This window comes from Vidua macroura, chromosome 38, assembly GCF_024509145.1.
Source record: "Vidua macroura isolate BioBank_ID:100142 chromosome 38, ASM2450914v1, whole genome shotgun sequence".
NCBI classification, from domain to species: Eukaryota; Metazoa; Chordata; class Aves; order Passeriformes; family Viduidae; genus Vidua; species Vidua macroura.
Genome location: NC_071608.1, coordinates 1,035,595 through 1,048,820, shown reverse-complemented (window position 1 = coordinate 1,048,820; position 13,226 = coordinate 1,035,595). Strand labels below are relative to the sequence as shown.

The window sequence follows — 13,226 nt, the reverse complement described above, 5'->3', positions numbered from 1 at the left end:
CTTTTCACCCCAAATTCACCTCTTGGGAATTTTTGGGGTCCGCAGGCGCCGCCCACCCTGGGACCACCCCGGGACCACCCCGGGACACCCCGGGACCCCCCGGGGACGTTCCAGGGGCTCTGTGGGGGGGGGGTCCTGGGGGTGTCTGGGGGCTCCGGAGGGGTCTGGAGGCTCTGGGGGTGTCCGGAGTGTCCTGGGGGGCTCTGGGGGTGTCCAGGAGGTGTCCTGGGGGTGTCTGGGGGGTCCCCGGGGGCTCTGGAGGCTTGGGGGTGTCCGGGGGTGTCCGGGGGTGTCCGGAATGTCTGAGGGGTGTCCGGGGGGGTGTCCGGGGGTGTCCGGAGGGTCCCATGGCGGGGGGGTCAGGACGCGGCACCCCCGGGATCTCCCCTCGGGATTTTCTCCCCTTTTCAAACCCGCTCTATCCCGGTGGGGCCGTGCCTCAGTTTCCCTCCTCCCTCTCACCGCCGGGGCCGCTTCCAGGGACATTCTGAGCCCCCCCACGCCCCCCCAGGATTTTTTATATTATTTTTCCCGTCTCCTCGTGGTTTCTATTTCCCTCCCGTGCGGCGTTTTGGGACGGGGCGCCGGCGGCCGCGGCTGTTGCCATTCCGCGCACGGCGGCGGCTCCGGGATGAGTCACCGGCAGCGGCGACAGCGCCCCAGGACCCCCCCGCGACCCGGACCACCCCCCAAAAATCCGGGCTTGGGGGGCGCCCAAAACGCGTCCGCCAAAAATCGCGTTAAACAAAAAAACCCCATAGAACAAAACCAAAAACAAAACAAAAAAAACAAGCGACAAAAAAACCCCGAACAATGAAAATCAATAAAATCAACCCCCCCCGAGCACCGGGAGGTGCGGAGCGACCCCCCCGCCCGCCCCCGGCCGCACTCCCGGGGGGCTCGGCCGCCCCCTCCCCGCTCCCGGCACGGATTTATTTCGGTCTCGTCAGTCACGAGCCCGAATCGTTCCCGAGCTCGCCCCAGCGCCCCCCAAAGCCCAAAGCCCCCCCCGTTCCCTTCCCCGCTTTTGTCTCGCGCGCGCCCACCCGGCCCAGCCCACGGAGCCCCCCCCGGGACCCGCCCCCACCCCAAAACCCGCCCCTCCCCCCTCGCAACCGAAAGTTTCGGGAGAGAAAAGCGAAGATTTGGGGCTTTTTGGTTTTTTTTTTTTCTGGGTTTTTTGGTTTTGTTTTTTTTTTTGAACCCCGAAATCGACTTGAGGAGCCCCAAAAGGAGCGGCTCCGCTTGGAAGAGTCCTAAATGAGCAGTTCGGGGACTCCATATGTGATTTTGGGGGCCCTAAAATTGGTTTGAGTAGCCCCAAAATGAGTTTGGGACCCCCAAAATCAGTTTGAGACCTTCAAAGTCAGTCCGAGGATCCCCAAATCAGTTTGAGATGCCCCAAAATGAATTTGAGAAGCCCCAAAATGAGTTTGACACCCCTAAAATCAGTTCGAGGATCCCCAAAATGTGTTTGAGGATCCCCAAATCAGTGTGAGGACCCCCAAAATCCCTTTGAGGACCCCCGAGTTTATTTGAAGACCCCCCAAAATGAGTTTGAGGACCCCCAAAATGAGTCTGAAACCCCAAAAATCAGTTCGAGGATCCCCAAATCGGTTTGGCACCCCCAAAATGAGTTTGGAGACCCCCAAAATCAGTTCGAGAAACCAAAAATCTCTTTGAGGACCCCCGAGTTTCTTTGAAACCCCCCCAAAATGAGGCGGGGGACCCCACACGAGGGGCTGGAGGAGCCCGAATTTGGGGTTTGAGCCCCTCAAGGTGTCCCCGGTGGTGTCCGGGGGGGCCCCAGGACAAATCCAGGAGGGGAGGGACCCCCCCCCCCACATTTTGGGGGGGTTAAACGGAGGGACCCCCCCCCCCAGAATCACCCGCTGGAGGTGATGGGGGGCCCTGGGGGTGGCGAGGCGGGGTTGGGGGGCTCGGGGGGGGCTCCCCAGGGGTGGGGGGGCTGCCCCGGCCCCCCCCGGCGGTGCCGAGGTGGGCGCTGCTCCCACCCACGCCGTTACATAAAGGCTGATTAACATTCCCCGGGGGCCGCGCTCGGCGCGTGCCGGGAGCCTGCGGGGGGGTCCCCGGACCCCAAAACCCCCCCGGGCCATCCTCAGACTCCCCCGGGCCGGCCCGAGACGCCCGGGTCCTTTTGTGAGGTCCCCGCACCCCAAATCTCTCCCGGGCCAGCCCTGGGTTCCCTGCACCCCAAAATCCCCCCGAAGCCATCTCTGGGACCCCCCCGGGCGGGCCCTGAGGTCCCCGCAACCCAAAACCCCCCCGGGCCATCCTCAGACCCCCCTGGGCCAGCCCGAGACCCCCCCGGGCCAGCCATGGGGTACCTGCACCCCAAAATCCCCGCCTGGGCTATTCTCAGACCCCCCTGGACCAGCCCGAGACCCCCCCCGGGCCAGCTCTGGGACCCCCCCACCCCAAAACCCTCCGGCCCAGCTTGAGACCCCCCCTGGCCGGTTCTGAGACCCCCCCGGGCCAGCTCTGAGGTCCCTGCACCCCAAAACCCCCCCGGGCCATCCCGAGACTCCCCCGGGCCACCCCAGGACCCCCCGGGCTATTTCTGGGACCCCCCCGGGCCAACAGCGCCCCCGAGGGGCTCCAGGGGGCCTGGGGGTCTGGGGGGGGTGGGAGGGGTCCCCTCAAGCTCCAGGTGCTCCCCCCAGCCCAGGGGAGAGGCTGCGGGTTTGGGGGGTGGGGGGGGGACTGCTGACCCCCCCGCGATGGGGAGGGGACAAAGGGACACTGCCAGGATGGAGGGGGCACCGGGGGGGCACCGGGGGGGTCACGGCCCCTCCCTGGGGGTCACGGGGGGCTCTGACCCCTCCCCCGCTGCCAAACCCAGTCGCGCCCCCACAACCCCCCCCCGGGGGTCCCGGGGCGCCTCCCCCTCCCCCCTTCCCTCCTGGGGGTCCTGGCGGGTGTCCCCCCCCCACATTGGGGTTCCCCCCAGAGGGGTCCCGGCTGCCCCGGGGGGGTCCCGGACCCCTCCCTCCCCTCGGGGGTCCCGGGGCAGCCCCTCCTCCCCCCCCTCCCCGCGTTCCCCTGGGGGTCCCGGCGCCGCGCGGGGCTGGGCGGACCCCCCCGTTCCCGGCCCCCGCCCCCGGCTCCCCCCGCCCCGCCCCGCCCGCCGGTGCCGGTGCCGGTGCCGGTGCCGGCTCGGGGAAAGTTGCGGCGAGCCCCGGTCGGCGGAGGCAGAGCCGGTGGCCGCGGGGGACCGGGGCACGGCGACACCGGGGCACGGCGACACCGGGGCACGGCGACACCGGCGGCACCGGCCGAGCATCTCCCGGTAGGAGCGCGCAGCACCCCAGGTCCCCCCGCCGCCCGCCGGCGCTGCCCATCCCGCCGCTGCCCATCCCGGTTCTTCCCCGCTTCCCCCCGGCCCCGGCGCTCCCGGTTCTCCCATCCCAGTTCTCCATTCCCGGTTCTCCATTCCCGGTTCTCCCATTCCCGGTTCTCCCATTCCCGGTTCTCCATTCCCTGTTCTCCCATCCCGGTTCTCCATCCCCGGTTCTCCACCCCCGGTTCTCCATCCCGGCTCTCCGTTCCCGGCCCTCCCCGGTTCTCCCCTCCCGGTTCTCCGTTCCCGGCCCTCTCTTCCCGGCTCTCCCCGGTTCTCCCCCGCCGCTGCTCCCACCCCCGGTGCCCGGATCCATCTTGGCTCCGGTGCTGCCTGCGCAGCCGCCGGCTACCGGGGGGCGGGGGGAGGCCGGGGCGGGGGGGCGGCCGCCGGGGCTGCGGCCGCTACCGGGGGCCGGGGGAGCCGAGCACCGGGGCCGGGGGAGCCGCCGGGGCCGCGGGGGCTCCGGGGTTAACGGGAGGCGCCGGGAACCGGGACCGCGGGAGGCACCGGCGGCGGCGGCGGGAGGCACGGGGGGCTCCGGGAGGGACCGGGGGCTACCGGAGGGACTGGGGGCTGCCGGAGGGACCGGGGACTACCGGAGGGAAGGAGGGGCTACGGGAGGGACCGGGGGCTACCGGAGGGACTGGGGGCTACCGGAGGGACCCGGGGGCTACGGGAAGGACCCGGGGGCTACCGGAGAGAGCCGGAGGGGCCGGGCCGGGCTGAGCCGCGCTGCCGGTGCCCAGGGGCGATGGAGCCGCCGCGGAGCCTCCCGGGGCTGGAGCGGGAGCGCGGCGCGCTGGACGCGGCCGGAGGGTGCCCGTCCCCGCTGGACACCAAGGCCGTGCCCGGCAGGAAGGTCTGGGTCAAGCTGCGGGCGCTGTGAGTGACCCCCCCCCGGCCGCGGGACCCCCCCCGAGCCCGAGGGAGAGCCCCGGAGGGACCCCCAAAGAGAGAGACCCCCCCCCCCAAAGAGGGACAGCCCCCCCCCAAAGCGGGACAGCCCCCCTAAAGAAAGACACCCCCCTAAGAGACACCCCCCCGTAAAGAGAGAGACACCCCCAAAGCTGGGCCCACAAAGCGGGACCTTAAACCCCAAACCAGGACCCCCAAACCGGGCCCCCAAACCGGGCCCCAAACTGGGCCCCCAAACCCCAAACCCCAAACCGGGACCCCCAAACTGGGACCCCTCAGACCCAAACCGGGACTCCCAAACCCCTAACTGGGACTCCCAAACCGTGACCCCAAATCCCATCCGAGGACCCCCACCCAAGCCCCGCCACCCCACTTTGGGGAACCCATCCTCCTCTAGGAATCCCCCCCAAGCACCCTCACCCCAAAAAGTCCCACTGGGACCTCTGGGTGTCCCCAAGGGCCCTCCGGGTGTCCCCAAACCTCCATTTGGGACCCCTTGAGGACAGACTTGGGGGTCTCCCTCCCACCGGTGTGGCACTCCGGGGGTGTCACCCTCCCCCCGGGTGTCACCCTGGGGTGACAGAGGTGTCCCCAACCCTGTGGGGACAGCGCAGGCGCCGCAGGTGGCACCTGCGGGGGGGCTGCCGGGGGGTGCCACCCCCTCACCTGTGTCGCGGGGAGCTCACGTGTCCCCGCGCCCACCTGCGGCACGTGCGTGGGGACACGCGTGGGGACACGTGTGGGACACGGCGGGGGGGGGGACAGGCGGGGCAGGGTGGCCGTGTGGCACACGCGGGTGACACACCTGGGCTGCGTGTGACACACCTGAGAGCGCCAGAGGACACGCGGGGGGGGACACTAGGGGTGACACACGGGGGGGTGGGACACTCTGGGGGTGTCACACGCGTGGCCCCCCGTGTCGCTCCCACAGGTGGGTGACCCGTGTGTCCCCAAAGTGGGGGCGGTCCCCACCTGAGCCCCCCCCCCCACCCGGTGTCCCGTGCCCCCCCCATTCCAAATTCCCATAGGCCACGCTGTCACCCGTGTAGTGGCCCTGGCAACACGGGGGTCACCGGCAGGGGACCCAGGGGGTGACACCCGGCAGAGTGGCACAGCCCGACCCCCCTTGTTCCCTTGTCCCCACAAGTGACACGGGGGCCACCGAGGCTGGGGGGCCAGGGGGTGGCCGTCCCCAGGGGGGGGTCCCTGAGGGCGCGGGAAGGTGACAATCGCCATCCCCAAGGTCACAGCAGCGCTGGTGACGTCTGTGCCCCCCCCCGCTCCCCCCGGCCCCCCTCGCTGTCGCCGTCACTGTCGCCGTGACCGGGGGACGTGGTGGCCCCTCCCCACCGAGTGGCTCCGGTGGCCGCGGCGGCCGCACGAGTGTCCTTGCGCTGGCACGCGCGTGGGCTGGGTGGCAGCGCCCGTGTCCCCGCGCTGTCACCACCCTGTGCCACCTGTGCCACCCCGTGCCGTTCCGTGCCACCTGTATCACCCTGTGCCACCTGTGCCACCCCATGTCGCGGTGCCACCTGTGCCACCCGTGCCAGCCATGCGGGGGCTGTGGGGGTGGCACTCCCCAGACGGGAGTCCCCCAATTCCCCTGTCCCCTTCCTGTCACCCCCCTGTCCCCAACCTGGGGGGGGGGCGCTGTGACCCCCTGTCCCCAACCTGGGGCTGTCCCCGCTGTCCCTGGAGGTCATTGCCACCCTGTCCCTGCTGTCCCGGGGGGTCAATGCCACCCTGTCCCCATCCCGTGGGGGTTTTGCTGTCCCGAGAGTGGGGGGGGGGGAGGTCAATGCCATCTTGTCTCCAACCTGGGGGCTGTCCCCGCTGTCCCCGGGTATCTCTAACATCCTGTCCCCCCACCTCGGGGGTTTCTAACCCTCTTCCCCTCCCCCGGGACTGTCCCTGCTGTCCCTGGGGTCTGTAACACCCTGTGTCCCCCCCGCCCCGGCGTCTCTAACACCCTGTTCCCACCCTGTCCCCCCCCCCCCCCCCCGGGGGTCTCTCACACCCTGTGTCCCCCCCCTGGGACTGTCCCCTCTGTCCCCGGGGGTCTCTAACCCCCTGTCCGCCCCCGGGGGTCTCTCAGACCCTGTGTCCCCCCCGGGACTGTCCCCGGGGGTCTCTAACCTCCTGTCCGCCCCCGGGGGTCTCTCAGACCCTGTGTCCCCCCCGGGACTGTCCCCGGGGGTCTCTAACCCCCTGTCCGCCCCCGGGGGTCTCTCAGACCCTGTGTCCCCCCCGGGACTGTCCCCTCTGTCCCCGGGGGTCTCTAACCCCCTGTCCGCCCCCGGGGGTCTCTCAGACCCTGTGTCCCCCCCGGGACTGTCCCCTCTGTCCCCGGGGGTCTCTAACCCCCTGTCCGCCCCCGGGGGTCTCTCAGACCCTGTGTCCGCCCCCCCCACCGGTGTCTCTAACACCCTGTCCCCACCCTGTCCTCTCCCCCCCGGGGTCTCTCAGACCCTGTGTCCCCCCCGGGACTGTCCCCTCTGTCCCCGGGGGTCTCTAACACGCTGACCCTGGGGGTCAATGCCACCCTGTCCCCCTCCGGGGGTCTCTAACCCCTGGCCCCCCCCGGGGGTCCCCCCCCGCGCCCCCCCCCCCAGTTTGCGGTACTTGGTGAAGCAGCTGGAGTCGGGCGAGGTGAACGTGGAGGAGCTGAGGCGCAACCTGGAGTACGCGGCCTCGCTGCTCGAGGCCGTCTGCATCGACGAGACCAGGTGCGGAGGGGACAGCGCGGGGACAGCGCGGGGACAGCGCGGGGACAGCGCTGAGTGTCGCCGTGTCCCCCAGGCAGGTGCTGGACACGGAGGACGAGCTGCGGGAGATGGGCTCGGACGCGGCCGTGCCCTCCGAGGTGCGGGACTGGCTGGCGGCCACCTTCACGCAGCAGGCGCGGGCCAAGGGGCGCCGCGCCGAGGAGAAACCCAAGTTCCGCAGCATCGTGCACGCCGTGCAGGCCGGGATCTTCGTGGAGAGGTGACACGGGGGGACAGGGGGTGGTGACACAGCCAGCGGGGCACGGCGGGGGCCGGGGACACAGCGAGGAGGGCACAGAGGGGACAGGGACACCAGCTCTGTCCCCCAGCCCCAGGTGTGTCCCCAGGGGTGTCCCCAGGGTGTCCCCAGCCCCGGGAGGTCCCCAGGGGTGTCCCCAGGGTGTCCCCAGCCCCGGGGGGTCCTCAGGGGTGTCCCCAGCCCCCAGATGTGTCCCCAAGTGTGTCCCCAGGGTGTCCCCAGCCCCGGGGGGTCCTCAGGGGTGTCCCCAGAAGTGTCCCCAGGTGTACCCCCAGCCCCCCCAGCCCTGCCTCCCCCCAGGATGTTCCGCCGGACGTACACGGCTGTGGGGCCGAGCTACTCCTCCTCCGTGCTCAACTGCCTGAAGGTACTGGGGCACCCCGAACACCCAAAAACAGCCCCAAAACCAACCCAAAAATAACCCCAAAACAACCCAAAACCACGGGGGCCTGCTGGGAGCCACTGGGAATGGCTGGGAGGCACTGGGAGGCACTGTGAGGCACTGGGAATGGCTGGGAGGCACTGGGAGGCACTGGGAATAACTGGGAATCAATGGGAATCACTGGGGTTGTACTGGGAATCAATGGGGATCTCTGGGATTCCCTGGGAATTTGGGAATCCCTGGGAATCCTCAGCTTCACTGGGGTTTTACTGGCCTTTACTGGGAATCGCTGGGCACCCCTGGAATTCCCGGGCACCCCCCACTGTCCTCAATGTCCCCAGTGTCCCCACTGCCCCCAATGTTCCCATTGTCCCAATTATCCCCAATGCCCCCGGTGTCCCCAATGTCCCCGATATTCCCACTATTCCCAATGTCCCTGATGTCCCCAATCCCCCCGGTGTCCCCGGTGTCCCCAGTGTCCCCGGTGTCCCCGCAGGGCCTGGACCAGTGGTGCTTTGATGTGTTCTCGCTGCACCGCGCAGCCGAGGAGCACTCGCTGCGCACGGTGGTGTTCGAGCTCTTCACCCGCCACAACCTCAACAGCCGCTTCAAGGTGTGCCCGGGACCACAAAATACCCCAAAAATACCCCCAAAATACCCCCAAAACACCCCAAAACACACTCAGAACACCCCCATAACCTCAGCAGCCGCTTCAAGGTGTGTCCAGGACCACAAAATACCCCAAAAATACCCCCAAAATACCCCAAAATCCCCCCACAACCTCAACAGACGCTTCAAGGTGTGCCCAGGACCCCAAAACCCCCAAAAATACCCCAAAATCCCCCCAGCACCTTCGACAGCTGCTTCAAGCTGTGACCCAACATCCAAACTCGTCCAAAACAGCCCCCAGAATCCCAAAACAGCCTGAAAACCCTCCCCAGGACCCCCAAACTCCACCCCAGGACCCCCCCAGGACCCCCCAAGACCACCCAGGAGCCCCAAAATCCATCCCAGGAGCCCCCCAGGACCCCCAAACTCCATCCCATGACCTCCAAGACTCCCCCGGGACCCCTTCAGGACCCCCCCAGGGACCCCAGACTCCCCTTCAGGACCCCCGAGATGCCCCTCAGGGACGTCCCAGCGGTGTCACCGCGCTGTCCCCGCTGGCAGATTCCCGGCGCGTTCCTGACGGCGCTGCTGGAGGCGCTGGAGGGCGGCTACGGAAAGTTCCGGAACCCCTACCACAACCAGGTGCACGCGGCCGACGTCACCCAGACCGTGCACTGCGTCCTGCTGCGCACCGGCATGCTGGTACGGGGACATGGGGACACCATGGGGACACCATGGGGACACGGGGACAGTCACTGAAGGTGGCACCCTGCCTGGTCCCCAACGCCTGGCAGTGCTCGTTGCCATGGGAACGTCCCCAAGGTGGCACCAGGCGTGGGGGACAGCTGGACACGCACGGGGTGTCACATGCGTGGTGGCACCTGGCGCACATCTGTGCCCAGTTGTCCCTGCACAGTTGTCACATGCGTGGTGGCACCTGGCACGTGTCTGTGCCCAGTTTTTCCCAGCTGGCTGTCACGGCACAGCCAGCGTGTCACACTCATGGTGGGGGTGGTCCTGTCCTCATCTCTGTCCCTGAATTGCTGTCCCCATCTCTGTCCCCGTTCCCATCCCTGTCCTCCTCCCTGTCCCCATGCCCACCCCTGTCCCTGTCCCCATCCCTGTCCCTGTCCCCAGCACTGTCTCTCTGAGATCGAGCTCCTGGCCATCGTCTTCGCTGCCGCCATCCACGACTTCGAACACACGGGGACAACCAACAGCTTCCACATCCAGACCAAGTGAGGGCACGGGTGGCACAGGTGGCACTGGGGACACAGGGTGGCATGGCATGGCACGGATGGCACAGCATGACACACGGACACAGCATGGCACGGGTGACATAGCATGGCACAGAGGACACGGCACGGGTGGCTCAAGGACACCACATGGCACAGCATGGGTGGCACAGCATGGCACGGGTGACATAGCATGGCACAGGGGACACAGCACGGGTGGCAGAGGAGCATGGCACAGGTGGCACAAGGACACCGCATGGCACAGCATGGGTGGCACAGCATGGCACAGCATGGGTGGCACAGCATGGCACGGGTGACACAGCAGACGTGGCACAGCACGGCACAGCCCGGTTGGCACAGCACAGGTGACACGGCATGGCCCGGGTGGCACCTACGCTCTGGGTGGCATGGCACGTCCCAGGCAGGGCTGCACACCAGGGGGCACCTTGGGGACACCTGGGCAACACTCAGGGCTGCCAACACAGCCGGGACACAGCCGTGCTGCCACCCTGGGGCCACCCCTCCCTCTAGGGGTCCTGTCCCCGTGCCCAGTGTCCCCGTGTCCCCGTGTGCCCAGGTCGGACACCGCCATCCTGTACAACGACCGCTCGGTGCTGGAGAACCACCACATCAGCGCCGTGTTCCGCCTGATGCAGGACGAGGAGCTCAACATCTTCGTCAACCTCACCAAGGACGAGTTCGCGTAAGGTCCCCACCGCGCCGTCCCCGCCGTCCCCTCGCTGTCCCCGCGCCATCCCCTGACCGTGTCCCCTCCCCACAGGGAGCTGCGGGCGCTGGTCATCGAGATGGTCCTGGCCACCGACATGTCCTGCCACTTCCAGCAGGTCAAGTCCATGAAGACGGCGCTGCAGCAGCTGGAGAGGTGGGTGGGGGTCACAGGTAGGGGGGTCCCCAGCCCCCAGGCGTGTCCCCAAGGGTGGCTTTGGGGACAATCTGAGTGCTGGGGTGTTGTCCCCAGGCTGGACAAGTCCAAGGTGCTGTCGCTGCTGCTGCACGCAGCCGACATCAGCCACCCCACCAAGCAGTGGGCGGTGCACAGCCGCTGGACCAAGGCCCTCATGGAGGAGTTCTTCCGGCAGGTAGGGCCAGGGCCGGGAGGGGGGACGCGGGGGACACCCTGTGGGGACACCACGGATGTCCCTTGCCTTGCCAGGGGGACAAGGAGGCCGAGCTGGGGCTGCCCTTCTCGCCCCTCTGCGACCGCACCTCCACGCTGGTGGCCCAGTCGCAGATCGGTGAGTCCAGGGGAGGTTCCCGTCCCCGTCCTGTCCCCACGCTGTCCCCACGCCGTCCCCGCACTGTCCCTGGTGTGTCCCCAGCAACGCCGTGTCCCCTCCTGTCCCCAGGGTTCATCGACTTCATCGTGGAGCCGACCTTCTCGGTGCTCACCGATGTGGCTGAGAAGTTGGTGACGCCACTGGCCGAGGACGGCTCCAAGGCCAAGGGCAACCCCGCGGCCACCCAGCAGCCCAGGTGGGCGTTCCCGTGCCCAAGGCTGGTGCCCTGTGGCAGCAGTGGTGGCCCTGGCCCGCTGCCAGCTGTCCCCATTGTCCCCCAGCTCGCAGTGGCGGCAGCCATCCCTGGATGAGCACCTGGATCTGGGGGACATCAAAGCTGACCTGGCCGGGTTCCGCTCCACCTGGACCAAGCACATCCAGGAGAACAAGCAGAAGTGGAAGGAGAGGGCGGCCAGCGGTAGGGGACAGCCACCACGGCCACCATGGCCACCACAGCCACTATGGCCACTACAGTCACCATTGCCACCACGGCCACTATGGCCTTTATGGCCACCATTGCCACCATGGCCACTATGGTCACCACGGCCACTACAGCCTCCAGAGCCACTACAGCCTCCAGGGCCACCATGGCCACCTTGGCCACCAGGGAGGGGTTGGGGACCACCACGAACTGCTCAGGGAGGTGACACAAGCATGGCATGGGTGGCACAGCTTGGGCTGGGCAGGGGGTGGCCCTGGGGGGGGACAGGAGTTCCGGGGTGTCCCCGGTGACCCCGGTGACCCCGGGCCGTGTCCCCCAGGCATCACCAACCAGGCGTCCATCGATGAGCTGTCCCCGTCCCCGTGCGAGGAGCCCGCGGCCACCAGGCCCCACAGCGAGAACGGGGATGTGGAATAGCGGCGGGAGGAGTGAGGTGGGGACACCGGGAGAGGGGCGGGGACACCGGGAGAGGGGTGGGGACATCGGGATGGGAGTGGGGACACCGGGAGAGGGGTGGGAACACCGGGAGAGGGGCGGGGACACCGGGATGGGAGTGGGGACACCGGGACAGGGGCGGGGACACCGGAAGGAGCAAGGTGGGGACACCGGGAGAAGGACGGGGACACCAAGATGGGGGTGGGGACACCGGGAGAGGGGTGGGAACACCGGAGGAGCAAGGTGGGGACACCGGGAGAGAGACGGGGACACCAGGAGAGTGGTGGGGTCACCGGGAGGGGGTGGGGACATGGCGGTGACTGTCCCCTCCCAGCAGGTCCTTGTCCGGTCGAGTGACACCGTCTCGTCTTCGATGCCATCGAGTTCAGCACCATCCGCAGGGCAGGAGCCCCCGGGGCCGGGCTCGGACCGGTGTCACCTCTGTGCCAGAATCGGTGTCACCTCTGTGCCAGGAGCCCCCCGGACTGCGCTCGGATCGGTGTCACCGCCGTGCCAGGAGCCCCCCGGGCTGGGCTCGGATCGGTGTCACCGCCGTGCCAGGACCGGTGTCACCTCCGTGCCAGGAGCCCCCCGAGCTGTCCCCTCTGTCGCCGGTGCCACCGGTCCCCCACTGCCACCCCCGGCCCCGCCGCCGGGCTCGGTCCTTTGGGATTTTTAGAAACGCTTTTCCCGCTTGGGAGGGGCTGGGGCGGGGACGGTGGCGCTGGGGACAGCCAGGGGGGACACGCTGTCACCGCCAGGGCCACCGCGCTCCTCTCGGTGCCCGCGGGGTCTGGCTGGTGACACCGTGAGGGTGGCACTGTGCCCTGTCCCCGTCCCGCCCGGGGACGGACGGGGACAGGAGAGGGACAGGACGGGGGGACAGGAGAGGGGACAGGGACAGGAGAGGGACAGGGACAGAGAAGTCTCCGCGGGGTCCCGCCCGGCGCGGCGCGGGTGGCACTGGGGACAGGGAGCGGCGGGGACAGGGACAGATCCCGCTCCGGTGTCCCCCGGCTCCAGCGCCGGAATGTCCCCGCTTCCTGCGACATCCCGGGAACGCTCGGGAGTGCTCAGGAATGTTCGGGAGTGCTCGGGAATGCTCCCGCATCCCGCTCCAGCCGCCTCGGGACCCCAGAATGTTTGGGGCATCCCAGAATGTTTGGAGCATCCTCGGGAATCCTGGAATGTTTGGGGACTCCCGGAATGTTTGGGGCACCCTCCGGCCCAGCCCCGTGCCTTGGGAACCCGTGCACATCCCGGAGCATTCCCCGGCAGCATCCCGGATCTCTCCTGCCCGGGAATCCCACTGGATCCCGGATCATTCCCGCTCTGGAATCCCACAGGATCCCGCATCTACCCTCGGGAATGTTCCAGAATCCCAAATCCACTCTCGAGAATCTCCAGGATCCCGAATCCAGCCTTGGGATCTTCCAGGATCCTGGATCCGGCCTCGTGAACATTCCAGAATCCCGGATCCAATCTTGGGATCTTCCAGAACCCCTGATCCAGCCCCGGG

The 13,226-nt window shown here is 68.5% G+C and overlaps 1 protein-coding gene across 1 annotated transcript; it reads left to right on the top strand.

Annotated features, from left to right (window-relative positions):
• Positions 1-4,113: 4,113 nt before the first annotated feature.
• PDE1B (phosphodiesterase 1B) lies at positions 4,114-12,132 on the top strand. The gene is made up of 15 exons (XM_054002268.1): positions 4,114-4,249; positions 6,895-7,008; positions 7,082-7,267; positions 7,607-7,673; positions 8,185-8,301; positions 8,859-8,999; positions 9,435-9,535; positions 10,110-10,235; positions 10,314-10,415; positions 10,512-10,632; positions 10,707-10,788; positions 10,900-11,026; positions 11,112-11,248; positions 11,592-11,705; positions 12,045-12,132. The coding sequence occupies exons 1-14, from the start codon at positions 4,119-4,121 to the stop codon at positions 11,687-11,689; spliced, it is 1,650 nt and encodes a 549-aa protein (XP_053858243.1). The 5' UTR covers positions 4,114-4,118; the 3' UTR covers positions 11,690-11,705; positions 12,045-12,132.
• Positions 12,133-13,226: the final 1,094 nt, after the last annotated feature.

Coding starts and splice junctions, on each gene's coding strand:
- PDE1B (XM_054002268.1), top strand. CDS start 4,119: ATGGAGCCGCCGCGGAGCCTCCCGGGGCTGGAGCGGGAGCGCGGCGCG. Junction 10,236..10,313: donor CTCACCAAGGACGAGTTCGC/GTAAGGTCCCCA, acceptor CCCTCCCCACAG/GGAGCTGCGGGCGCTGGTCA. Junction 10,416..10,511: donor GCGCTGCAGCAGCTGGAGAG/GTGGGTGGGGGT, acceptor TGTTGTCCCCAG/GCTGGACAAGTCCAAGGTGC.